The sequence below is a fragment of the Natator depressus genome, chromosome 16, assembly GCF_965152275.1.
Source record: "Natator depressus isolate rNatDep1 chromosome 16, rNatDep2.hap1, whole genome shotgun sequence".
Taxonomy (NCBI): Eukaryota; Metazoa; Chordata; order Testudines; family Cheloniidae; genus Natator; species Natator depressus.
This window is the reverse complement of record NC_134249.1, coordinates 446,605-472,995: the sequence shown is the minus strand read 5'-3', so window position 1 is coordinate 472,995 and position 26,391 is coordinate 446,605. Positions and strand designations below refer to the sequence as shown.

General features: G+C 54.5%; 1 protein-coding gene and 3 long non-coding RNA genes across 4 annotated transcripts in view; 1 reads left to right on the top strand and 3 right to left on the bottom strand.

The window, feature by feature from the left end:
* Positions 1 to 26,391, top strand: part of LOC141999978 (uncharacterized) — a 695,529-nt gene that overhangs the window by 285,653 nt on the left and 383,485 nt on the right. The window lies entirely within an intron of this gene.
* Positions 1 to 26,391, bottom strand: part of LOC141999981 (uncharacterized) — a 343,849-nt gene that overhangs the window by 20,777 nt on the left and 296,681 nt on the right. The window lies entirely within an intron of this gene.
* LOC141999924 (uncharacterized) lies at positions 6,713 to 9,368 on the bottom strand. Its single transcript, XR_012642112.1, has 3 exons — positions 9,284 to 9,368; positions 8,290 to 8,443; positions 6,713 to 7,070 (listed from the first exon to the last, which is right to left on the bottom strand). It is a non-coding gene; the product is annotated as an uncharacterized LOC141999924 (long non-coding RNA).
* Positions 17,865 to 23,947, bottom strand: LOC142000000 (uncharacterized). The gene is made up of 5 exons (XM_074973984.1): positions 23,853 to 23,947; positions 20,777 to 21,135; positions 19,980 to 20,095; positions 18,238 to 18,387; positions 17,865 to 17,882 (listed from the first exon to the last, which is right to left on the bottom strand). Exons 1-5 carry the CDS (start codon positions 23,945 to 23,947, stop codon positions 17,865 to 17,867), a joined length of 738 nt encoding a protein of 245 aa, XP_074830085.1.

The following is a 26,391-nucleotide window of genomic DNA, read 5'->3' as shown; positions in this document are numbered from 1 at the left end:
GCCTACGGTCTGGTGAGACGCTAGAAGGGCCATTTGCAAGTGATTCAATTTTCCAGCTCGATTTGGCTGTTGGTTTCTGGCCCAAAATTCGGAGGCCTGACAGCGTCAGCACTGGGCAAATGTGGCTCGTTGCTGGAAGAGTCTGATTCTCACGTCGTCTTCTCCCTTCCGAGGGATCCTCCGCGTCTCTCAGCAGCTCCTGGGGTCCCCAGCCGCCGTCACCCCAGCCAGGTGGCAGACTGACGGCAGGGCAAGAAAGCTGACGCCGAACCCTCTTTGCTGTTGGCCTCCGGGACATCGCAATCAGCTTGTGCAGAAACACACACAGACCCCACCCAGAGCACATTGCACGTCACACACACAACACGTCCTGCGTCGCACATCACACACACACAAAACATTGCACGTCACACACACACAACACGCCTCACGTTGCACGTTGCATGTTGCACGTCGCACACGCAAACAGAAGACATCGCACCTCACACTTCACATGTGCATGTCTTCTTGTTTGCCGTGTTGAGTGTGTGTGTGATGTTGTGTTTGTGGTGTCATGTGACATGGTGTGTGTGTGTGTGTGTGTGTGTGTGTGTGTGATGTGTTTTGCATAGTCTTGGGTGTGTCATGGTGTGTGTCATGTTATATGTGTTTGTGCCTATCTGTGTGATGTGTTGTGTGTCGTGTTGTGTGTTTGTGTGTGTGTGACGTGTTGTGTGTGTGTGGTGTGTTTGTGGTGTCATGTGGCGTGTGGGAGGTGTGTGTGACATGTTGTATGTCATGTTGTGTGCGTTTGTGTCTGTGTGACGTGTTGTGTGTGTGTGATGTGTTGTGTTTCATGTTGTGCGTGTGTGAGAGACCTGTTTGTGTGTGTGTGATGTGTTGTGTTTGTGACACATTGTGTGTTTGTTTGTGCGACGTGGTGTGTGTGTGATGTCCGACATGCAACATGTGTGTGCGACATGCAACGTTTTTGTGTGTAACGTGCGACACGCAACGTGTTGTGTGTTCGAAGTGTGGCGTGCAATACGCAACGTGTGCCGTACTGAGTGTGTGTCCGACATTCGACGTGTTGTGTGTGTGCGTGCGACGTGCAATGTTTTGTGTGTGTGCGTGCTACACGCAGCATGCTGTGCGTGTGATGTGCGACGTGTGTGTGACGTGCTACACGTGACGTGTTGTGCGTGCAGCGTACAATGTGTTGCGTCTGTGCGTGCGACACACACCACATCACACACAACACGTCTCATGATACCACAACCCCACAACACACACTCAACATGACACACAAAACGGCACACAACTCAACACACACAACACAACACACAACACGTCACACAACACTACACACACACACCACACCACACACACACACACAACACGAAACACAACACAGCACACACACACTGAACACAAGACTCTGCACGACACACAGCACACACACAAGACATCACACACACACAAACGTGTCTCACACACACACGTGGGCAAACGTGGCTGGTTGCTGTCAGGGTCTGCGTCTCCCTGCGGGTCCAGGGGCCTGGCTGCAGCTCCCGCCCCAGCCCTCCCCCCGGGGGCGTTTGCTGCTGCCCCTTCCCGTGTCCCGGCCCCTCCAGCTTGGGTGTGTGGCTGGTGGCTGGTCTGTGGAAACGCCTGTGGGGTGCGGCTTCCTTCGAGTTCCCAAAGGGTTTGTTGGACTCGGGCACGAGTCTCCTTTACCGTGCAAGAGATCCACGTCCTTGCCAAGGCTCCGTGCGCAGCTGAGCCTGGAGGGTTTTTTCACCTGTGTTTTTCTCCACCATCCTGCCTGCAGAGGGAGAGCTGCATTCGGGTCTGACTGTGGTGTGTTGGTCAAGGTGTCGGATTCTGACTCGGGGCGGGAGAGAGTGCGGAGAAGACCTTGGAAAGGTGAAGTCGGGGGCAGGACTTTTTCAGGAGCCTGTTTTTGTGGGGGTTTGTTGAATGTTGTTTTTTGCTGAAATGGAGAGAGAGGTTGTTGGCTTTTCAGCCTGAAGGCTTGTTCTGTCCAGCAGCCCAAACTGCCAGCCTTGTTTCACCTGTTTAATGTTGGACAGGGACAGGGACTGGTGGGGTTGGATTCTCCTTTGGGTTATTACAAACCCGGGGTTCCTGCATTTCCTCCAAAACAAAACCTGTTTTCTAAATCGCTTCTCTGCTAAGGCTGCGTCTACACTCCCCCTTGTGTCGGTAGAACGTATGTCGCTCAGGGGTGTGAAGAAGCCACCCCCTGAGTGAGACAAGTTACACCGACCTAAGTGCTGGTGTGGACAGTGCTCTGTCATTGATTTCCCTGCAGTAATAGGCTTCATCTCTCGCTCTGCAGAGCCAAGCCTCTCAAAGCCTTTCAAGTAATCCTCGGGTGCTTCAGGGGTGTCTGTGCTGAGGACAGCTGAATTAATGTGAACTGGCTGAGGCTTGGTTTTTCTCAGCTCAGGGCCCTGATTTATCTGGTGCTCTGGGTAGTTCCCCTGATCACACTTCCTCAGGCTCTTCCTTGAGAGGAGATTTATCATGGGAATTACGCGGAGAGGAATGATCCTGGGGAAGTCAGTGCCGAGCCTCCCAAATCTGCACCTTTGTCTTTGTTTAATGAACAGATGGAAGATCAAAGCATTGTATTCAATCCTTGAAGTGTCCATCCCATTTCTGTGCACACTGGACTTGAAAAGTTGTCCTTCTTCGTCTGTACCCCACACGTGTCCATTTTAAATCAAAAGATGCATAATGAGCCATGGGCTACTTCCCTTTGACACACAGGGTCACAAACATGGTAGTGAAGAGGACAGATTACTAAGTAATCACAGTGGGTTTCAGCCCCGTAGGATCACCTGGAAGGATTTTTCCTTCCTTTCAAAAGGGCAGAACCCAAACCCCATTCAGAAGATGCAGGGAATCTTACAGTAAATTCTTCCCACATGGTCCCCTTTGTAAAGCCCGTCTGTCAGAGCTTGCCTTAGCACAAGAAAATAACGCCAGGCAGTGGTAAGCACACAAACAAGACTTTATTTATGAGAGGGAAAAGGACTAGGCTAGGCTAGAGAAGGGGTGGATTAACAAAACTTGAACTCTGGAAGTGCTCCAGTCTCCCAAACAATTACACCCAGGACGTCATGTTGATGTTCTCTCTCCCTTCTCTTGCAGGGACAGCGATGGACGGCTGCTGCTCTCTTGACATTGGACGTCAGGGAGGGACTCCATGATGGACACAGGAATGGGTGAGTAGACCTAACTAAAAACCCTCCCTATCCCTCTTTGCGTCGTCTCTGCCTGGATGTTAGACCCTATCTACGCGGATTCAATCCGTGCGTGGGAGTGTGCTTCCCAACCCAAACTAATCTAGCAAATGGCTAAAGGTCATCAGATTCTTTTCCCAAGTCCAAGATGGCCACCTGACAGATAACCCAAAAGGTACATGCCTTTCTTCCCTTCTTTTAGGAAAATTTGGCAGGGGCAACCAGCATTTTACACACCCGGAGACTGGATTTGACCAATCAGGGGACATTGCGGGGCAGGGTGACCCATGCAGAAGGGGGTTGTATATCCCCTCTGAGAACGCCTCCCTGTGTCCTCTACCAATTGAAGTGGGCGTCAGCCCCGTAGGACCACCCCGAGAGGGGATTTGACCAAAGAAGGGAAGTGCTGCAGTGGAGTGACCTGCCCGCAACAGGATCCCCTGGTCCCTCTAAAACGTCCCCACACCACCCTCTAGCAGTTGGCGAGGGTTTCACTCCCACCTTAGGCCATCTCAGAAGGGAAATGTGTACCAATCCAGAACAGGTATAGCCCGAAGGTCTAGGCCACTGTTTCTTCAAAAGACATCCTTGGAACGAGACGGGCTCTTCCCCGCAGTGTTGTGTTGCGACTTCCAGGACGATGCTGCCAGCCACGCAAACATGGAGCTCCAGAGATCGGCGGCTTCTGGCCTAGACCTTCGGGCACTGCCTATTCTGATCGTTACGTTTCCCTTCTGGGATGGCCTAAAGCGTGTGTGCGAAACCCTGACTGATTAGCAGAGGATGGTGCGGGGATTTCATGGAGGGGTGGTGGACCCCTCTTGCGGGCAGGTCACCCCACCATGGTACTTACCCTGTTTGGTGAAATCCCCTCTCTGGTTGGTCCTAAGGGGCTGAGGCCCACCCCAAGTGGGAGGAGCTCTCGGAGGGTCACGTGACCCACGTCCGGATGGGTCACTCTGCCCCAGAACATTCCCCAATTGCTCAAATCCATTCCTGAGGCAGGTGGATGGAGATAAAACACCCCCAGATTGGTAAAGGAGTGGGAGGATCTCTTAGAGGGGTCACATGGCACTCCTTGCTTCTACTCCTGTTTGCATCTTGACCCCAAAAGTCTTATGTCATGGGTCGGTCTCATGGTGACAGATGAGCGATGTCTGAGGAGTGAAGGGGCGAGGTCCAATGGCTGAAAACAAATAACTTCCCTAAGCCTCAGGATAGTTTGGCCAAATGGCCAGTGTCAAAATGGCTGCCCTCCCATGCAGTGTAGTGTGTCCCAACGCCCAGAGTCAGTGCGGCCGTCCTCTCCATCGGGGCTGTGTGGCCCAGCGACCAGAGTCCGTGCGGCCGCCCTCTCCGTCGGGGCTGTGTGGCCCAGCAACCAGAGTCCGTGCGGCCGCCCTCTCCGTCGGGGCTGCGTGGCCCAGCGACTAGAGTCCGTGCGGCCGCCCTCTCCGTTGGGGCTGTGTGGCTCAGCGACCGGAGTCCGTGCGGCTGCCCTCTCCGTCGGGGCTGCGTGGCCCAGCGACCAGAGTCCGTGTGGCCGTCCTCTCCGTTGGGGCTGTGTGGCTCAGCGACCGGAGTCCGTGCGGCTGCCCTCTCCGTCGGGGCTGTGTGGCCCAGCGACCAGAGTCCGTGCGGCCGTCCTCTCTGTTGGGGCTGCGTGGCCCAGAGACCACAGTCCGTGCGGCCGCCCTCTCCGTCGGGGCTGCGTGGCCCAGCGACCAGAGTCCGTGCGGCCGCCCTCTCTGTCCAGGGCTGCGTGGCCCAGAGACCAGAGTCCGTGCGGCCGCCCTCTCTGTCCAGGGCTGTGTGGCCCAGCAACCAGAGTCTGTGCGGCCGTCCTCTCCGTCGGGGCTGTGTGGCCCAGCAACCAGAGTCCGTGCGGCTGCCCTCTCTGTCCAGGGCTGCGTGGCCCAGAGACCAGAGTCCATGCGGCCGCCCTCTCCGTCGGGGCTGCGTGGCCCAGCGACCAGAGTCCGTGCGGCCGCCCTCTCCGTCGGGGCTGTGTGGCCCAGCGACCAGAGTCCGTGCAGCCGTCCTCTCCGTTGGGGCTGTGTGGCCCAGCGACCAGAGTCCGTGCGGCTGCCCTCTCTGTCCAGGGCTGCGTGGCCCAGAGACCAGAGTCCATGCGGCCGCCCTCTCCGTCGGGGCTGCGTGGCCCAGCGACCAGAGTCCGTGCGGCCGCCCTCTCCGTCGGGGCTGCGTGGCCCAGCGACTAGAGTCCGTGCAGCCGTCCTCTCCGTTGGGGCTGCGTGGCCCAGCGACCAGAGTCCGTGTGGCCGTCCTCTCCGTTGGGGCTGTGTGGCTCAGCGACCGGAGTCCGTGCGGCTGCCCTCTCCGTCGGGGCTGTGTGGCCCAGCGACCAGAGTCCGTGCGGCCGTCCTCTCTGTTGGGGCTGTGTGGCCCAGCGACCAGAGTCCGTGCGGCCGCCCTCTCTGTCCAGGGCTGCGTGGCCCAGAGACCAGAGTCCGTGCGGCCGCCCTCTCTGTCCAGGGCTGTGTGGCCCAGCAACCAGAGTCTGTGCGGCCGTCCTCTCCGTCGGGGCTGTGTGGCCCAGCAACCAGAGTCCGTGCGGCTGCCCTCTCTGTCCAGGGCTGCGTGGCCCAGAGACCAGAGTCCATGCGGCCGCCCTCTCCGTCGGGGCTGCGTGGCCCAGCGACCAGAGTCCGTGCGGCCACCCTCTCCGTCGGGGCTGTGTGGCCCAGCGACCAGAGTCCGTGCAGCCGTCCTCTCCGTTGGGGCTGTGTGGCCCAGCGACCAGAGTCCGTGCGGCTGCCCTCTCTGTCCAGGGCTGCGTGGCCCAGAGACCAGAGTCCATGCGGCCGCCCTCTCCGTCGGGGCTGCGTGGCCCAGCGACCAGAGTCCGTGCGGCCGCCCTCTCCGTCGGGGCTGCGTGGCCCAGCGACTAGAGTCCGTGCAGCCGTCCTCTCCGTTGGGGCTGTGTGGCCCAGCGACCAGGGTCCGTGCGGCTGCCCTCTCCGTCGGGGCTGTGTGGCTCAACGCTCAGAGTCCATATGTCTATCCTGTCTCTTACACCCGTGTGGCCTGATGGCAACGGACAATATGGTTACTTTCTCCCTCAATGCTGTGTGGCCCAACGGCCGGAGTCAGTATAGCTGTCCTTCAGTGCAGGGCTGTTTGGCTGAGAGTTCAGAGGCAAGATGGTTGCCCCTCCTCTTGGGGCTGTGCAGTCTAGTGGGTTAATGGGGACGTGGGCAGCCACCAAAGGATGGATGGCAGCCAGGGCAGGTGGACCCAGGCCCTCGTTACTCCACCGGCTCCTCGCCCAGGGCCTCGTCCCTGGCCAATGTGTTTGCCATTGAGTCAGTGGGAATCCAGCCTGGGGATGACGATGGCTAGTTCACCCAGGTTACTTCCTAGGAGATGTCTCTAGGCCATGGGCTGGGGGTCTCTGGATTCCCGGCGTGGGAAACTCCCAGAGTCTCCGATCTCCCTTGCATGTCTGCAGGCCCCCGGGGATGCGGCTGGGTCTCGGCGCCTCGGAGCTCGCAGTCAGGGGCTTGAGCTGTTTCTGGACTGGAGCCTACAGTGTGCATCCTCCATTTTCAGCGGTCTGCCTAGCGTGAGCTGAGCTGCTCCCTTACACTCTGGTGCTCCAGTTGGAGCATGTCCGGCAGGGCTGGGGAGGGGCTTGGCTTTCTCCACCTAGACTATGGGGTTCTGTGTGGCTGGTTCAGCCCGGCACATGCTGCTCGGCCTCTTCTCTCTCCTCCTTCCCATGCAAAGCTGCTTTGCCGTCTCACAAGAGATGGGATCAGTGGTGGGCTCAATTGGCTGCTGTTGGCCTCTCGATGTCTGGAAGAGGGAGAAAGGGCAGGAACCCAAATGAGAAGAACAAAACCTTCAAGCAGGGTAGTTTTCCACGGCACAACCCCACCCCACTTTGCTGATGCTCATTGGCAACTTCCCTGAGAGCTGGCATTTCTTAAAGAGAGCACCCAACCCCCCGCAACCTCCGCTCCCCTGTGGGCTGGCAATGGTAAAAGGGAGTCGGGGAGAATTTCTCCTCTTTCCGCCTGGCTTTGATGAGTGAGGGAATCACATGCGAGAAGCTGTGTGAATATAGGGCTCTGTGCAGTGGGATGAGATGTCCTCCATGGTGCCCAAAGGTGGGGTTGTCCTGCCTTTGCAGTGACTTCCTTCTAGTGAGAGAGATTTCAGAGATCAGCTCCAGGGTTCTGCCCTGTACCAGTGTGTGGGAATGGGGCAGAAGTGGGGCAATGGTGCACTCAGGAAAGGAGTAGGGCTAAGGGGGGCCCGGGCTGCAGCCACTAAACCCCTGCCTGGCTGGGGTGGGGGCGAGGCGGCTCCGCACGCTGCCGTTCCTTTCCCCCCGCCAGCCATGTCAGCGCGACGAGCACCACACCGGGAACCTCTGTCCCGGGAGCTGATCTTGCCTGTAGGCTAAGTTCCCCCGCAGCTCCCATTGGCCGGGGATCGTTAATCCGGCCCTTGCCCTATTCCCCAGCCTGTTCCAATCCTGCTCTTGACTCCTGACTCCGGCTCCAACCCTTGGCTCCCCTCGGTTCGGCCTCCACCACTCTAAGCACGAGGCCCCAGCGCCACTGCTCCAACCACTGGGCCCAACCAGCCGTACTTTGGCTTCTGACCCCAGCGATATGGAGGAGTCGTTCACCTCACTGCTTTCCATGTGTATGGCCCTGCCTTGGTCAGCGCTGGTTTTCATCTGCCATGGTGCTGCCCAGTGACATGGTTTCTTCGATCCCTTTGAACTTCTTCCAAGTCTTCTCTAGGCCTGACTAATCGACATAATTTTGGGTCATCTGCTGATATCCACCTTGTTGTTCAGCCCCGGTTCCAAACATAAGGACATAAGAAAGGCCACAGCAAAGGTCCATCTAGCCCAGTATCCTGTCTTCCGACAGTGGCCAATGCCAGAGGGAATGAAGGGACAGGCAATCATCTAGTGATCAGTCCCCTGTCCCCCATTCCCAGCTTCTGGCAAACAGAGTCTAGGGACACCAAAAAGTTGAGAAGCGTCTTTTGTATTTACCATAGCAGGACAAAGAGCTCTTCGGTGTCGGTCCCGGTTCCCTAGTCGAATGCAGAACCCAACACGAGATTTTCAAGCTGCTGCAAATATTTATAATATCTATTGAGTATGTACCACGTAGTCCTGTCCGATTTCAAAGGCACTTCGTGAAAAGCTGAAACCAAGAGGAAATGGGTTGAAAACCCCATGGTGCTGATGTGACTGGTACCTAGGAAACCTCCCCTTCCGATGGCCATTGCCCCCTGCTATTCGCTCCCCAAGAGTCTAAGGGCACAAGAACAACAACTCGGCTCCTCCCAAAATAGCCCTGGACAGAGAGGAGACCCCATTCTTGCCTAACTTCCCCCTCTGCTGGCAGACACTCCTCCACACACCCGTACACACAGACGGTTGGGGGCACTTGTTCTTTGGATGAAACAGGCAAGTGACAGCGGCAGCCACGTTAAACCATCCAACATTTAGGCCGAGATCCACAAAGGGATTTCGGCTCCTACGTCTCCTGAAATCCTTTGTGGCCCTGTGCCTTCATTCCTGAAGAGCTCACAGGGAAAAGTGTTTCCCATGTGCCCTCATGGGATTTCCTAGGAGCTGATAACCAATCTCGGAGTGAAGGTCCCTGACCTGCAATCACTCCATTCCAGGGAGGGCAGGTGATGAATCTTTCCCTACAGAGGGTAATCGTCATCATCATCATCATCCTGAATAACAAGAGCCCTTTTCAATTCGGTCAGGCCTTCCTTTAGAGACTTTCTGACCTTGATGAAGACAGTCTCCCCACACAGCTCTAAGGCTACTTCTACACTAGGAGCTAGGGATGGAATTCCCCTGCTCCTGTGCACAGATTGTGGGACCTTGATGAAAGCTCGCATGACCACCCTTCTTCCTTCAACGCTGTCCTTAGACTGAGAGGGACACATGCAAAGCTGTGTTCAGGCCCTGTGCTGCACCCCTGTGCTTCCCACAGAGGCCCAAACACACAGAGGTATTTCCTTACCTTCATACAGGCGGGAGATGCCATCTTCATTCACTGTTTCAGACAACAAATCGCAGTAATGGTGGATAGTATTTCCTAGACATACAATGAATACAATGGGTCTCATGGCTTTTCAGATCCTTCGCTGAAAACTGCTAATGATGCAGCCATTCCCCCAAGACACCCTTGGGAAATTCCAGACATTCCTTACATCTGTTCACAAAGCACGTTCGAGAAAGCATCAGACGCCCAGAAGTTACTGAGAGGCTGATTTCCAAAGGAGATTGAATTCACATCCTGCTGGTTTCCCCTAGGCACAGCCAAAGAGTTGTTGTGGGTGGGGGAAGTTGGTGCAGTTGATTCAGCTAAGTTGCTCCCTTCATCTTGGAATACATGTTAATTCACACACACACACACACACACACACCCCATTTTAGGATTCTGGTGCTGTTGGAGAGAACAGAGCAGCCGTCCAGAAAAGGGCTCTGAAGGAAGCATTGAGAAAAGATCAAGTGAATTTGCTCTGCTTACCAATGAATCGGGCTGCTGAATCTCTTATTGTTGTCTGTGAGCTTTCCAGGTACTGTAAGGCCTGGAACAGGAATTTGGGGATGTGGCTCTCGTTGTTCTGCATCTAGGAAGAAAGAAGGAAGAAATGCACAATATAGAAATGACATGTTCTTTCCACAGCGAATAGTCCAGAAAAGCCAAAGCATATAGCCAGGCCATGGCAACCGCCAATATGAACCCATACACCAGAGCAGCACCCCTCTGAAGTTCCTATTGTGTTCTCCAGAACCTCAGCTTTCATTTGAAAAGACAAAAGTTTGAAGGTTGGAGAATTGTGGAGAAAAATGTCAACAATGTGAACGGATTGTAACTCCTGCCGAAGTGAGCCAGCAGAGAGCCTGGAACGGAGTCCTGCAGCCCGACCGAAGTGGATAGGTACTCAGGGTGTGGGGTTAGAAAGGTCTTCCTCAAGTCCCCATTCAGCACTCTCAAGGCACAAGGAATTCACCTACCAAGCAGACCCAGACACACTTCAAGAGCTGTGAGGAGCCATCCCAGGCCATGCTGCGGAAGAGCGTCTTCAAATGAGCCCACCTGAGGAAGACTGCACAGCGGAAGAGCGTCAGTTTACATGACTGCAAGAGAAGAGGAGACCAAGAGGGTTCTCCCTGAGAGAGGGATAGTCTGGGGGACATGGAACCTTCCCCGTCCCTTGTTCTCCTGCTTTTCCTGCCAGTGGAGATTCCTGTAATTTGTTCTCCACAGGAGTGTGCTGAGGAGAGGAAAGGGAGAGTTGGCTGGAGAGAGCCAGAGCTGTCCTGTCCTTTGGATGGTTTGGGGCGGTTGCCCAGGGCCCCGTGCTTTGGGGGGCCCCGCACTTCAGGGGGACGCAGGCCCTGGGCCATGCCGGGGCCGCCAGCAGTCCTCCCGGCCCCGCTACGCTATGCCCCTCCTCTTTCCCAGAAGAAGGCTTTTCTTCCCAATTGTGCTGTGTGCTGTGAGGATGGATGAGGCACTTAGCTCCAGCATGGAGTGAAGCAGGGAGGAGAAGACTCCCCTTGGGCAAGGGGCTCTGGCGATGAATGGAGTGGGGGCCCCAGGGGATACTGGCTCTTTGCTCTTAAGGCAATAATGACCGTGGCACTTACCAGTTTCACACTCTCTTCCTGGTCTTCAAGATGCAGCAGCAGGGGGAGCAAGCAGTGGATGATTTCCTGCTGCACCAAGGGTTTGTCGGGGTCCTGCACCCTGCTCACCACCTTGCCAAGCAGTACAATGGCAGCTGAGCACACACCGCCCTTCTCCTGGCAATGACACACAGGGGGTGGGGACCCCCGGTTAAAGCCAGGCAGCATCAGAGCATAACGCCACTGAGTGGTAATGCGCACGCTGCTCCGGTTCCCCCTGTGTGAACTACCTTGGCTGGCGGGAGCAGGGAGGCCACCAGGCCAGCGCCATAGACATCTTGTACAGGGCCTGAGACCCTGTGCGGGACAGTGCAGCCCAGGGTGTCCCAGAGGCAGTTTCTGTCTGGAGAGCACGGAATCCTAGAACCCGAGAAGATGAGGGGAGAGGGCAGGAAGGCTGCTGGAGACTGGTGTGGGGAAGGGGAGAAGCAGCTGCTGGAGCCTGGCAGGGACTGGCTGCTCCAAAAGACAGCATTTCTTTTGCTCTTGGGTGCCCCTGAGAGCCGGGCCATTCCCGACCCACCTCTTTTTCAAACACCTCTGTGTCCAGTTTTGGGCCCCACACTACAAGAAGGATGTGGATAAATTGGAGAGAGTCCAGCGAAGGGCAACAAAAATGATTAGGGGTCTAGAGCACATGACTTATGAGGAGAGGCTGAGGGAGCTGGGATTGTTTAGTCTGCGGAAGAGAAGAATGAGGGGGGATTTGATAGCTGCTTTCAACTACCTGAAAGGGGGTTCCAAAGAGGATGGCTCTAGACTGTTCTCAATGGTAGCAGATGACAGAACGAGGAGTAATGGTCTCAAGTTGCAATGGGGGAGGTTTAGATTGGATATTAGGAAAAACTTTTTCACTAAGAGGGTGGTGAAACACTGGAATGCGTTACCTAGGGAGGTGGTAGAATCTCCTTCCTTAGAGGTTTTTAAGGACAGGCTTGACAAAGCCCTGGCTGGGATGATTTAACTGGGAATTGGTCCTGCTTCGAGCAGGGGGTTGGACTAGATGACCTTCTGGGGTCCCTTCCAACCCTGATATTCTATGATTCTATGATATGAACCCCATCTAGGCACATCCTGCCAGGAGCAATCTCACCCTGTCTCTCCCTCCCTCTCTTTGCCATGCCCCGCAACCATCCATGTGCGGAGAGGAGCTAGCTGGCGGTAGGGCTGCTAAGCTGCTGACAATGTAGCCTAGAGCTTACTGTCCTGAGCTGCTCTCCAGAAAACCCACTTCTGCCTGTCAACTCATGAATCTCACCTCAGTGCAGAAAGCCAGGGCGATAGTTCTCTGCTCCTCCTCCTTCCCACTCTGGACGATGGTGATTGCCTCTCTGAAAACTGCAGGGAGCTGAGGGTTCTCAAACTCGATCATGGCTCTGGAACATGGAACAGAAAGTCCCTTTTGATTCTCAAGGGGGAGAGAGCGTTCAGCTCAAGTTGCTGGGCTGAGCTGGCAGCCTAGAACTGAGGAATATTTCACACGGAAATCCCATTCCCAAGAGAGACCCAAAGAAGAGGAAACTTTGAGCTCCTACCTTGCAATCAGGCCAACCCCCTGCGAGTAGTGATATCGGGAGGCTATCATGTCCCAACCCCGATGAAACTGGATGCTGGCAAATTCCTTCCAGTAGCCGGGCATGGAGAAAAGCGTCTTCACAGCCTCCACTGAGGTGCTAAAGACAAAAACAAACAAACAAACAAACAAACAAAAAAGAGTGTCAAACAATGAGATCAGCCCCAAGCATGGCAAATCTGCACAAGTCCTGAGACACCCAGCATGCTCAGCAGTAGCTAGCCTCCCCAAGGATCGATCCAGTGTGATACCCTGTCTACACTGCAGTTTCACTGAGTTTGGAACCAGTTAGGGACCCTGTAGCTTCTTCAGATGGTTGGTGTCATCACTCACGATGGTTGAATACTTGATTCTTTACTGTGACAGGTAACAGGACTCAAGCGGGCATGTGGGTCCAGATCCTTTGTTGGTGGAATCGAGCAAAGCTCGATCAGTTTACACCACCTGAGGTGTCTTCTGGCACTCTCTCTTTCCCGTGCAGATGGAAGCCCCTAACTGTGCCCACAGAACCAGATGAACTGGTCCCTCTTCCTCCTGTCTGCCTGTGAGGCTGACGTCCTGCGGTGCCTGTCCCCATGTGCTGCCGGTGTGGCTCTGTCCACGTTCGGGGAGAGAGGCCCACGGGTTTGCTCGGCAGGCACTGAGGAAAGCACTGACCCTTTGGCGGGTGGCAGACGTGGATGGATGCACAAACATGGCTGCTGCCTGAGTGTGTAGGGAAAGCAGCTGGCCTGTGGACGGCGTCAGATGAGCGAGTGTGACTCACAAGAATGCACGGCTCTCAACCCTTTTCCCTCAAGAGAGACCTGCTCCCAACTGAGCCTGGGCTAACGACAGCACCCGAACAACTGATGGCCGTGAACAGCCCCCATGTGTTTAGCTGAACAAATCTGTTCTTCCTTTTCCTTTCAGTCATTACCTTAGGGGGCTGAGGCAGCTGGATCCCTCCTCGGGGCTGGATGTCTGCCTGGCCATGTAGGTCCCGGGCAAGTGCAGATCCAGCACGTACTGCACTTGCCTGACGCAGAGAATGAGCAGCTGGGGATACATTTGCAGGATGGCTTCTCGGTATCCCCGTAGGAAAAGGAGCTCATAAATGGTCTTCAATGCCTGGAGGGGGGAAAGAATTTCACTCAGCTCTCCCAATCTGCCACCTGCCCCCATTGCCATTCGCTATTGTCCTTTTGTCATGTCTCCTTTCCTCTCCAGTGTATTACAAAACAGTATTGGCTTCTGAGAGGGGTGGGGACATTTGGAGGCTCCTGAACCTTCCCCCATTCCTGGAACGGAAGCAGGATGGAAAGATGAGAAGAGTCTGGATGAGGTTATTCCCCATTATTTCTTTTTCTGGTGCAGAGCCTGTGCTTTGGCTTTCCAGCCATGACTGGAAGGGCTGAAACCATCCTGAGGAGATCCGTTCTCCTAGGCCCAGTGTTTCTGGCCCAGTCAAAAGTACTGGACTTCTCAGGATGCCATGTTGGGAAGATTTCTAGCCACAGTTTACAGAGCCAGAAAGCTGGAGACTTCCAAGAGACACCTGAACTGCACCTGCTCACTAAAGGGCCATCTGGAGCAGAAGACAACTGAGCCAGGGTACCAGCAGATAAACCACTTCAGATGTGTAACTTTGACCTGGGGGAAACTTTACTGACACCTCTTTGGTTTGATTGGAAGTGGCGAGGACACACTAAGGCCTGGTCTACACTCCAGAGTTAGGTCAACGCAAGGCCGCTCACTCTGCATCCCCCTAAGGATGGAATTTCCTTCCCGTCGTCAGAACTGCCCCTTGGTGCCAAATTCGTAACTCCACCTCCACAAGTGGCAGAGAGTCCAGGTCGATGCAGTTAGGTCGATGCAGCGTCAGTGCAGACATCGCGTCGCTTTCGTCAACTGGCTTTCAGGAGCCTTCCCACAATGCCCCACCCTGAACCTACAATCAAGACAAGCCCTTCTGGTGAGGACGTGCACTGCCGACACAAGCAGCAAAGTGCGGACACACACCAGGGATGGAATCGCTGTGGCGGCTGTCTGCCCATTTAAGTTAGGTCGGCTTCAATGTGTGGTGGAGCCATGGCCTGAAGCTAAGAAGAGGTGAAACTCGCACACACACACAGATGCACCATATTCCCTGTGCCTCTGGCGGGTTCGCAAGGTGACATCTCAAATCTCACTTACAGCCAGAGACACATGGCTGCTCTTCTGCTCCCGGCGTCTCTGCTGGAGCTTGTCCAGCAGCTGCTGCAGCACCTCCCTGGTGAGCTGTGGTTCTTCACCCAAGGCCTTCCACAACTCAATGGCACATCTGCAAATTCAGAAACACACGTCAGAGCTTTCCTGCTTGGCCATCTCTTGCCCTCCCCAGGGAGAGGCTTGGAATACCAGAGGAGACAGCCACTGGTGCAGGGAGGCTAAGGCAGGGCAAGTCCCTTCAGAGAAAGTTGTATTTATTCCTTTCCCCTCATGGGTTCTTGTTTCTAAAGCTAACCCACTCTTTCCAAGACAGTGACCATGTCCTGACCACAGAATGACTACCAAACTGTGACCCGCAGACTGTGCAAAATTCTGCTCTGTTACACTTGGGTCAGTCCCAAGAAACTTGCCTGACATCACTGGAGTTACTCTGGCTGTTTGGGGGTCTAACGGAGACCCAGCGTTTGGCCAAGTGTCTCTTAGCAGCTCAATTCTACTGCAGTGTGGTGGACAGGGTCAGAGAGTGAGTCAGCACATGCCCTGATCTGAGAAGATTCAAGAGCTTGGAAGAGGAGATTGTAAAGCCCAATGTGACAGAGATGGAAGGAAAGTAGGACTGAAATCCCCCTCCTCCATTCTTGCGGATCTAAGTCCTGCTGGTCCCCGCAGGCATCTGCAGAGGAAGACTGCAGATGGATCCAAAAGACTTCCAGTCATTTGACTTCCAAGTTTGGTGAGGAAGGTCGGAGGTGGTGGTCAAGCCCTAGGACATTGAGAACTAGGTTGGACAACTCAAGAGCAAATGGCCTGGAAGCAAGGTCTTCAGGAGGCTTGACTGAACTTCTGTGCCAATGCTGCCGAGTTTCTGTGACTTCTGAGCACAGCCCCTGGAAAGCACTGTGGCTGTTCCAAGAAATTCAGACCTGATTCTGAAATTCAGAAAGGTTTACAAATCAAACACTCAAAGAAATCTTAAAACCAACACTCTATTCCTCTGATAACTGAATTGGGTAAGAAGTTCCATTTCTTTCCTGCTGCTCTTCAATTTGCTCTGCAGTGTGACACAAATTTCGCTCAGGTCAGTGCAGAACTGCATTGCAGAAGATGCCAAGGAAAGCTGGACTTTTGACCTCTGGCTAGGGTTCAGCTGGGTTTCATGGCCCCAAGGCACATGGGGGTTGTGTTACAAACCCCTCAGCTGGCTGACTCTTCAAAGTGACCAGCAATAACTAGCAGGACTGAAAGTAGACAATCTATTGAGGTGGAAAGAGGCACTCCCCCCTCTCAGAGCTATTAATGCTGGCTGTCTGCTCGCTGCACTGCATTTAGGCTCTGGTCACGTGGGGATGATTTTTTGTTGATTTTCTTTTCTTTTCTTTTGCATCAATAAGGGCTGGAAATGTCTGTCTTAAGAGATTGACCTCTGCCCCACAGCTCCATAAGGATGAGTGCATTTTGTCACCAATTCCTCAGCCATGGAATAACTGGGGGGTCTGACGACAGATAAGAATCCTGCACTGGTCTCCAGGGGATAGACAGATGGGCCTCATGGGCCTTTTCCATCTCTGCCTTCTCTTCTGCAGTAAGGAGCAGCCAGACCTCATGAGCCAGGGATGTTGAGTGAGCCCCCAAATCATTGATTGGCCCTGTACTGGATCTGAGAGGAAGTGGGGTGACCCATAGAAATCAGGACAATGCTGGAATTCTCCAGAAAAGTGGCATGTCTCCATCCCAGGGAGTGTAGGAGGAGGGGTTGGCTCCTCAGTGGCTGGGCCTGGCCATCTCCTCTTAGTAAGCGTGGACAGCTCTCTGCACAGCAGGAAACTCCCTCCAAGTGTGTGAGCCCCACGGACCCCTCCCGGCCTGTGGCCTGTCAGTAGGAGCAGGAAGAGAACTACTGGACTGAGGAGATAACAAAGCAGCTCCCTACCTGTGCGATGAGAGCGTGTGAGCCACACAGGTTAGAACCACGTCCTGGGGGTGGGAGCGAGCCAGCAAGGCCATGGCCCTGAGCACTGCTCTTCTGGCTCTGGGATCACAGCTGTTGTCGAGCCAGATTAAGATCCCTCCCATGACGTCTCCAACCTGGAAGAATGCCAGAAAGTTGAGGGATGGATTTATCAATGAGTGGCCTCCTCCCAGGGAAGCCCTCCTGGCAGCCCTCCATGCAAGCCTCCTCTGACCTCGGTTGCCCATCTTGGCTGCTCCCTAAGAGGCTTTGACAAGTCCAGGAACCCCAGTCTTCCTGAGGTCTGGGTTAGCACCTTCAAGCTCCAAAACACGCACAAAACCTTAGAGTGGGCACAGTCCTAACTCCCCTGATGTCCCAGGGCCTTCCCTGCCGTAGCAAATGGCTCTCAGCCCTGCTCTCAAGGGCTTCCCTCCAGGAGCCTTTCCTCCATCTCTGCAACTTCCTTTTAGCTCTTTCTTGCACAATCCGTTCCTCCAGACCAGTGGTTCTCAACCTAGGTTCCATTGTGGGGCACATCCAATCCGACCTGTTTGTCCCTGAGGATATCCCAAAGGGGAGCAGCTCTGTGCTGACCGGGCCACAGGTTGAGAAGCACGGCTCCAGACCCAGCTGGTTCTACCGATGTATCCCAGAGCCCATGGCAGAGATGGGAGGCAGGGCTAGTTGGGTGGGGCTAGCCAGCTCCCGGCCCCAGCCCTAAGGAGAACCTCCCTACTGTGGGATTTTAAAATCTTCCGCGACAAATCTTGAAGCCAGGTCTCTAACCTCGGGTTCATGCTATGGCACGTAGAAGAGCAGTGTAGACAAGGTGACTTGGGCTGGAGCCCAGGCTCTGAAGCCACCCTCCTCCCCAGGCTTCAGAGATCAAGTTCCAGCCCCAGTCCAGAAGAGTCTGCATTGCTGTTTTGGCCCCTCAGTGCCAGCCCTGGGAGCCCAAGTCCATCGGGCCAGGCTTTCAGGCTCCTGCTGCAGAGTTTGCAACACAGGGAGACAGACCCTAAAGGGACAAGCCACCCCCTAGGACTCTTCCGTGAGGAATTGGTCATTGCTCTTTCCTCTCTCGAACAAGGAGCAGGAGCTACAAGGTGGGTGGCTGGATTCTGTTGACCTGTTCTGCTAGCAGGAGTTAGAGCCCTGCACAAATCAATCTGCTGATTGAGGGGCCATTTGTTAACTTCCCGCTGGGACCTGTTGGAAAGAAGGAACTCGGGCAGAGACAGGGGTGACCTGCAGGAAACCCTAGGAACAGGCAGGTTGGGGAGGAAGTTCAGGCTGAGGATTCTGTTCATTGATTAGTCTCAGAGTTTCCAGGAAAGCCAAAGCCCAGGAAGGGAATAAGTCTGCACTTCCACGCCACGGGCACGTGGTCTTTGGAGAAGGGCTTGAATGTCACCTATCCCCGTGGCCAAGCGATGAATGGCAAGGGGCTGAGCCAACCTTCCAATCCCATGCCAGTGTCCCAGGAATGGTTTCCGAGGAGAGGAACTTCTCCCATCCCCCTCTCTGCTCAGCATCCCCCTGCCCCATTGCGGGAGTCTCTTACTCTCTCCATCTTGTCTCCATGGAGAGATACGATGGCCCTCAGCTCTTCCTCTGCGGCTCTAAATCTCTGCAGGGTGGGTGTTGTCAGACCCTTCACGGCTGCCGTCAGCAGGGCATGGAGCGGGGCTGAGGAAGGGTGCTCCCTGGGGGTCTGCAAAGAACAGGGACAAAGCCTGTTGGGATTGAGTATTTCCCTCGGGCAGCTGCCCTGGAACAGTCTGTCCCCGGGGGAGGCTGGCAGTGGCGAGGGAGCGTGGAGAGTCCGGCTGAGCCCTTTTCTTCAAAAGCCTCCCCAGGTGCTAAGATTTCCTCAGACTTTTGTCCCCTCTCTGGCCCCCTCTCCTGAGAAGAGACGGGAGTCTCTCGGGCAGTGCTGGGACCCCAAGGGCCACCCCGTTTCCTCCCTCGCTAGCCCCTCCTCGCAGGAAACCCCGCTTTTGCTGAGAAAGCCTCAATGTCCTGCAAAGCCCATTCGAGTTGCTCCTTGAGTGTCGCCGAGGGGTCACTGGAGAACCTGCCCCATGTCCCATCCCACCCCGAGCACCTGAGGAGATTGGCTCAGCAACTCTGGCAGCCCACAGTGTCTGCGAGGAAGGGACTGAGAATAGGGCCCAAACGGAAACGCCCTCTTCCTTCCCCACCTCACAGCCTGTGGGGCTGCCAGAAAACAGGCAGGAATCGCCGTCAGGACAGAAAGTAACTGAGACTGAAGAAGCAAGTTTGCCTGGCTGAGGAGAAGCCTAAAGCGTGGGCCTCTGGGGCCAGAGCCCTGGGGGTGAGAACTCACTGGGCACAATGTTACTCCAGGGGGCCTGGTTCCAGGGTCACCTCAACCCAGGGCCTGGGGTGCTGGAGGCCTTTGCCCTGGTGTCTCAGGGCACCCCCTGGGGATTACTGCAGCTGGCCTGCATGGCGCTGGATTAGCACCGTCTGTCCTGGTTGCCAACAGCTGAGGGGTAGCTAAACCCAGGGTTGTGAGTTCAATCCTTGAGGGGACCATTTTGAGATCTAGGGTAAAAATTGGGGTTTGGTCCTGCTTTGAGCAAGGGGGTGGACTAGATGACCTCTTGAGGTCCCTTCCAACTCTGATATCCTAGGATGCAGTAGAGCACAGCGAAGTGGCACACTCGCCTCCATACTCCAGACCACCGGCGGGTCAGAAGCTCCCAGAATTGCAGCCTTTTGTATGCGCTGCAGGGTGCTCTGTCCCGAAGAGGAAGAGTTACAAAGGTGTCTAGAGGCTTTTGTAACTCGGACAGAGCCCAGATGTTGGCAGGCGGGAGGGAACCTGGGACCTCTGGAGCTTAGTGCAGGAGCCTCGACCACAGGAGCGAAAAGCCAAGAGGCTGTTAGCCAAGGCTCTAGAGCAGACTCCTTTTCTCTGTGTCTCGAAGTGGTCCTGGTGCCACGAGATGGGCCAGAACCCCACAGCCAGGAGATATGTGGGTTCCCCCTACCAGGGCAGGGATGGGCCTGGTCTGATTTTCAGCCGTGCCTGTGTGCCATAGAAAGTGCATCAGAATCGGGCACCTGAGTCAGGCACTTCTGCCAATCCCACAAAGCACCTCTGGACTTCTTTAGGTGCCTAAACCCCTTTGTCAAAGCGGGCCTCGTTCAAGCAACCCAGATAAAGACTGGCTGGAGTTGATCACCCTTGACGAGTGTTTCTTTTCAGCCCCTGGGAGATATTCCTACACACAGCAAGGGATGCTTTCCATGAGCACAGCCACACAGCATCATTACCATCGTCATATGGGAGCTGCTTGTTAATGAGGGGCTGGGAGTGCGCTCTTCTTCCTGCTCTTCCGGGCTTCCTTTTTCCCACTTCCCCTTCGTGGCAGACGGCTCCTTCTTCGTCCCTGCAGCAGAAAGAAACATTCTTAAAATTTTGCTTTTCCACGTCTTCCCCCTGGTTTACAGAGGATGGAAGTTGGGCCCAGAGCCCTGAAGCGAATTGCCCAGGGTCAGACTGAAGGTTGTTGGCAGAGCTCAGCAGAGAACCCCGCTCTCCTGACTCCTAGCTGGGGGCTTTGACCACACAAGGCTTCCTCTTCCCTCGGGGCCAGTTTCTTTTCAATGGTGTCATCTACACTTCCCCTCCCCTTGCACCCCTTTCCTGTCAGTGATGGGCACCTGGCCTCCTTTTGCATTGAACCCCCCAAGAAGGAATGACTCAGCTCTGGTACGGTTCCCAGCTGGGACCTGCTGAGACCTCTGGAGCATTTTCCTGAGGAAAGGGACCCAATCTAGGAGAAAAGAAATGATTTCCTCCAACATCCAGCCTCTCTCTTCTCCTTCCAGCCTGGAACAATGTTAGTAGTCCCCACCCCACCGTGCCAGATCCCGAGAGGGGGGTGACCTGACATATTCAGCTCTCCCCACCTCAGCCATGGACCTCTGCCACCCTCTAAATGGATTCCAGAGCCGGAGGTGCCCATCACTGTCCCATGAGATGGCCCTGATGTCGAAGGCTTGTCGAGTGACTGGTGTGAGTGTTCCTCACATGCTCCTCGCCAACCATGTGGATTGAACCATCTCACCTGTAAGATCCACTTCGTCTTTGTCTGTAGTCTCCTGCAGCTTCACCTCCTCTGCCTCCACCTGGGTCTCAGCTGCTTTCTTCTTCAGGGACAAGTGCATCCACCTTCTTGGAGAGGAAGCTGTTCTCTCCTCACTGCTCTCTGCCATCGCGTTGTGGGATTGGCAACAGACACAGAGTCTTTTCATGCCTGACAGGATGGTCCATGAGCATTTTCTTCCCTGGGGCTTCTCTGGCAAGGCCTGTTCTTGGGGGCTGAGGCCAGAGCATGCCTCAATGACTGCAGGTTGGACGAGCACTTTGTGCACATGGATCTCTCTGTGCTCCCGAGAGGCGAGTCTTTGGAAAAAGGAACGAAGCCTGGAATAGAAAGAAGGAGGAAATGGGTTTTTCTGTCCTTCTCAAAAGGAAGGGAATTAGTTTGCCCAGGATTCCCAGATCCACAAGAGTGGTCTTTTGAAGCCATCTGCTCCTCTAATAGCCAGGACTGGTTGCTGCAACCAAGAAGATAAGCAACACAAGACCGCCCAGACTGGGTCAAACCAAAGGTCCATTTAGCCCAGTACTCTGTCTTCTGACAGTAGCTAGTGCTGAGTGCCCCACAAGGAATGAACAGGGAATCATCAAGCGATCCATTCCTGTTGCTCATTCCTGGCACCTGGCAAACAGAGGCTAGGGATAGAAAGAGCAAAAGGTCAGTTTCTATGTTCTTTGGTCATTGCCTGGGCCTAGTTGCAAAAATGCTTCCTTCTTAACCCCACTCCTTTGTGCACAGAATGTTGGGACTCTGGGAACAGATCGGGCCAAGCTGAAAACCAAGAAAGCTCTGTTCCCAGAGAAGCCAGGAAAAGGAAGAAAAGATTGTCATCTCGAGGGTCTGAGGGTCTGGAAGGATGAATTAGCAGCTGCAAATATGTTGACTTCTTCTCAACTATTTGAAAATCTGGAATGTATTAGCATGGGGGAAAGAATCAGTCAACTTGAAATGAAGAATGACCCATATTATTTCCAACATCCAGTCAGAAGTTAGGCCTCCAAAACAAGGACAAAGAAATCATAGCGAGACCCATGACAAATGTAGGCGACAGTTGATTGAAACCCCTTTCCTGGAAAGGAATTGCGGGGGGGGGGGGGGGGGGGGATCGACACATCTCTTTTCTATAGCCCAAGGGGGTAGAGTAGAATTTGTAGAGAGTTTTGAGATCTATCGCCATGAGATTCTTTCTGAGAGAACTACCAAGATGACAGGCAGGGGATGGGAGTGGAGCTGTATCACTTTCAATATCTTAAGACTCATTTCTTCTGCATTATTTGAGCTCATTTATGTGCATTTCAATCATGTAAATTCTGAGATCGATATTCTCTCAATACACATTTCTTTGGCAGTCATGACAGGAGACAAAGGGTTTCTATTCACAACTTGAAGGCAAGGAGTGCATTAGGGGCAACTCCAAGGGAAATACTATTGATGGAGATATCAATCTAACTTCTACACGAGTTTTGTTATCTTCCCTTTTGGTTCTATCCATGGAAATTCCCCCCGACTAGTCTGCTGAAAGATAAAATCAACTAAATCTGCCTCCAAAGAACCTGACAGGCTGAAGCAGGAGGAGACCTGAGAGATGGCCACATTCAAATCAAAACGGAACGCTGACACCAGCCCCCACCCGTCCCGAGGAGAAGGAGGCACCGACCTGTCGTGTGCGATCTAATGAGCAGGGAAAGAATCTGGGAATTACCTTCTGTAAAAACTCATCCTTTTGTTCCTCAAACACCTGTGAAAATAGCTGATTCAAGAAGCTGTTGACAGAGGGATGGTCCGCGTCTCTCAGCAGCTCCTTGGCTCACCAGCCATTGTCAACCAAGCCAGTTGGCAGACTGAGGGCAGGGCAAGAATGCTGACGCCGAACACTCTTTGCTGTTGGCATCCGTGACATCACAATCAGCTTGTGCATAAACACACACAGACCCCCACCCAGAGAGACACACCCCCAGAAAAGTTAGTAACATGAACAAGACTGAGAGACTCCCCCAAATCTCTAGGCATTTTGATTTGGGGGAGGGGGATCATAGGAGCCGACTGCATGGGTGCTCCGGGCCTGGATCACCCAGGAGGAAATATTAGTGGGTGCTTAGCACCCAGTGGCAGCCAAGCTCTGCCCTCCCCGCAGTGCGTCTCGCCCGCCTGCGGCCCCACTGAGCAACTCCCCACTCTCCTTCCCAGCACTTCCTGCCCACCCCAGAACAGCTGTTTCATGGAATTGAGGATGCTCCGGGAGGGTCGGTTAGGGGCGGGGACATGGCATACTTGGGGCAGTGCATGGGATTCTTCTCTCCTAAGTGCAGGGCTCAGCACTTGTCCTTGCTGAACCTCATCAGATTTCTTTTGGCCCAATCCTCTAATTTGTCTGGGTCACTCTGAACCCTATCCCGACCCTCCAGCGTATCTTCCTCTCCCCCCAGCTTAGTGTCATCTGCGAACTTGCTGCGGATGCAATCCATCCCATCCTCCAGAAAATGCACGAAAATGGTGAAGAAAACCGGCCCCAGGAGTGACCCGTGGGGAAGCGGGGGAGGGGGTGGAGGAGAGGAGGCAGACGGTGAGTGGCAGGGACCCCACAGAGGGGGGTGCAGTGGAGGAGAGGGGGAACTCATCCAGGCAGCGGTGGGCAGTGTGGGCTGAGAGAAGGGGCGAGGCAGATACAGGAAGAGATGGAGCACAGGCAGGGCACTGGGGCCCAGGCACCCGGGGCCTGGTCATCGTCGGCACCAGGAGAGGAGAGGAGAGAGAGAGAGAGAGAGTTGGCGAACACACGAGAGAAGACAGAGAAACATGAAAGCAAGGCAAGCCACTCACCACCTGGAGTCATCCTCTTGGATCCAACCTTCTGCTGTGGAGGAGACACCGTTCCTGACCAGAGAAATGAGCAGCTTCTGAAAATGGGGATGTTTTCTCCCTCGTAACCACAGCTGATCAGGAACCTTTTCTTACAAACCGAACCCTAATTTACAGGGCTTTTCTACCTGGACTCAGGTGGCGTGAAAAGAGCCCTCACCAAACCAGACACTTATCTCACCAAGACTGGCGCTTGCTCAGCTCCCAGATGGAGGGCTCTTGCCTGGCATCACCAACGGTCACAGGCTCGCTGCTCTCACTCACTTTCCATCGCATGAGGGCAGTAGACTCTGAGGCTTGACTTCTTTTTCCTTCGTACTAAAGCCAGCAGAGTGGGGGAAAAACAAAAAAAATTACCATCTCCGTCTGCAATGTCGTGTAGTCTCTTCATTTCACATCTCCCGTATCCCACGGCTCCGCCCTCAACCCATCTCCCGTTACTACTTTACAACTGCAACTAGAAGGCATCCATTGTAACGGCACCCAAAATCATCACTTTGCTCAGGAGACTGGTCCCTTCCTCAGCCTTAATCCCAGAGCCTCGTACTCAACAAGGAAGCCCACGGCCTGTGAACAGTACTACAGGGAGTACAGATGAGGAATTGAAAGCACTGACCTCACAGCCAGTTCTGCAGAAGGCAGAAACACGTGGCTTGTTTATGTCTCCTTGGAAAGATGCCCAAACTGCTCAGGCCCACCTCTGCCATTTCTCCTCTGGCTAGGGCTCCTGCACAATTCCTCTGCAAGAGCAGCTGCAAAAGCCAAGCATGAGCCATCACTACACAAAGCTCGATGGGTGCTGGAAATCTTGCCCTCAGCCCTGCCTCACTCTTTCATCCCATCCACATCAGCCCCAACTCCATGAACAAAGACCGAGTTAACACCGACAGTCACCGCTCCACTCTCGCACCCACTGCCCTGCACGATTTTCGTCCCCTCCAACTTCTCCATGGCTCTCGAGACATAGCGTGTGGGGATGAACACCTAGGGTGCCTGCCCGTGTCCTGTGAAGGGAGACAGCACAAGGATAGGCGAGAGAGAGAGACAGAGACAGTGTGTGTTGGCCAACATACTAGAGGAGAGAGAGAAAGAAAAACATGGTAGGATAGCAAGCAACTCACCACCTGGAGTCATCCTCCCAGATGCAACCTTCTGCTGCGGACGCGACTCCGGTGCTGACCAGAGAAATGAGCAGCCTCCGAAAATGGGGACCTTTTCTCCCTCGTAACCTCCGCTAGTCAGGAACCTTTCCTTACAAACCCAGCCCTACCTTACGGGGCTTTTCTACCTGGACTTAGGTGGGGCATGAAGAGAGCCCTCACCAAACCAGACACTTATCTCACCGAGACTGGCGGCTGCTCAGCTCCCAGATGGAGGGCTTTTGCCTGGCATCAACAACGGTCACAGGCTCGCTGCTCTCACTCACTTTCCATCGCATGAGGGCAGTAGTCTCTGAGGCTTGACTTCTTTTTCCTTGGTACTAAACCCAGCAGACGGGGGGGGAAACAAAAAATATGAGCATCTCCGTCTGCAATGTTGCATAGTCTCTTCATTTCACATCTCCCGTATCCCATGGCTCCGCCCTCAATCCATCTTGCATTCCTATTTTACAACTGCAAGTAGAAGGTGTCCATTGTAACGGCACCCAAAATCATCACTTTGCTCAGGATACTCTGGTCCCTTCCTCAGCCTTAATCTCAGAGCCTCGTACTCGACAAGGAAGCCCGCGGCCTGTGAAGAGTACTACAGGGAGTACAGATGAGGAATTGAAAGCACTGACCGCTTACTCACAGCCAGTTATGCGGGAGGCAGAAAGCTGACGACTCTTCACGTCTGGATGGAGGATGTCCAAGGATGTTAGAAGGATGTCCAAGCTGCTCAGGTCCACTCCTGCCATATTCTCCTCCGGCTAGAGCTCCTGGACAATTCCTCTGTGAAAGCAGCTGCAAAAGCCAAGCATGAGCCATCACTCCACAAAGCTCGATGGGTGCTGGAAATCTTGCCCTCAGCCCTGCCTCACTCTTTCATCCCATCCACATCGGCCCCACTCGACGCACAGAGACGGAGTTAACACCGACAGTCACCGCTCCACTCTCGCACCCACTGCCCGGCATGATTTTCGTCCCCTCCTACTGCTTCTTGGCTTCCGAGACAGCCTGAGGGGATGCACACCTAGCGTGCCTGCCCGTGTCCTGTGAAGGGAGACAGCACAGGGAAAGGCAAGGACAGAGAGAGAGAGACAGAGACAGAGTGTGTGTGATGGCCAACATACTAGAGGAGAGACAGAGAAAAACATGGTAGGATAGCAAGCAACTCACCTCCTGGAGTCATCTGTGATGAAGCGGGAATTCATGTTTCCTCTGAATCGTGTGGGGGTGCCTCAGTTTCCCCTATGCAGTTCTTAAGGATCTAGGTGGTGGGGTAAGGGTGTATGATCGTTGCAGAGCTCTGGAGGGCAGGTGTGTGCAGGGGTCTGGACACAGAGAATGGCCGACACCCTCTTTCCTGGCACCTGATGCCCTGGGCCCTTCCCCCCTGCAAGGTGAGAGCTAAAGGGTTGGAGAACAAAGGAATCAGGTGCCCTCCTGGCTGGGGAAAGGGACAAAGCCCAGAGGAGGAGGGGCTGGGGGGAGTTTCAGTTGGGGGCTGGCTGGAGACATGGAGTGAAGGGCAGACGGGGTTGTCTGGCTCACTGCCCCCCAAAATGGACCTGGCTGAGG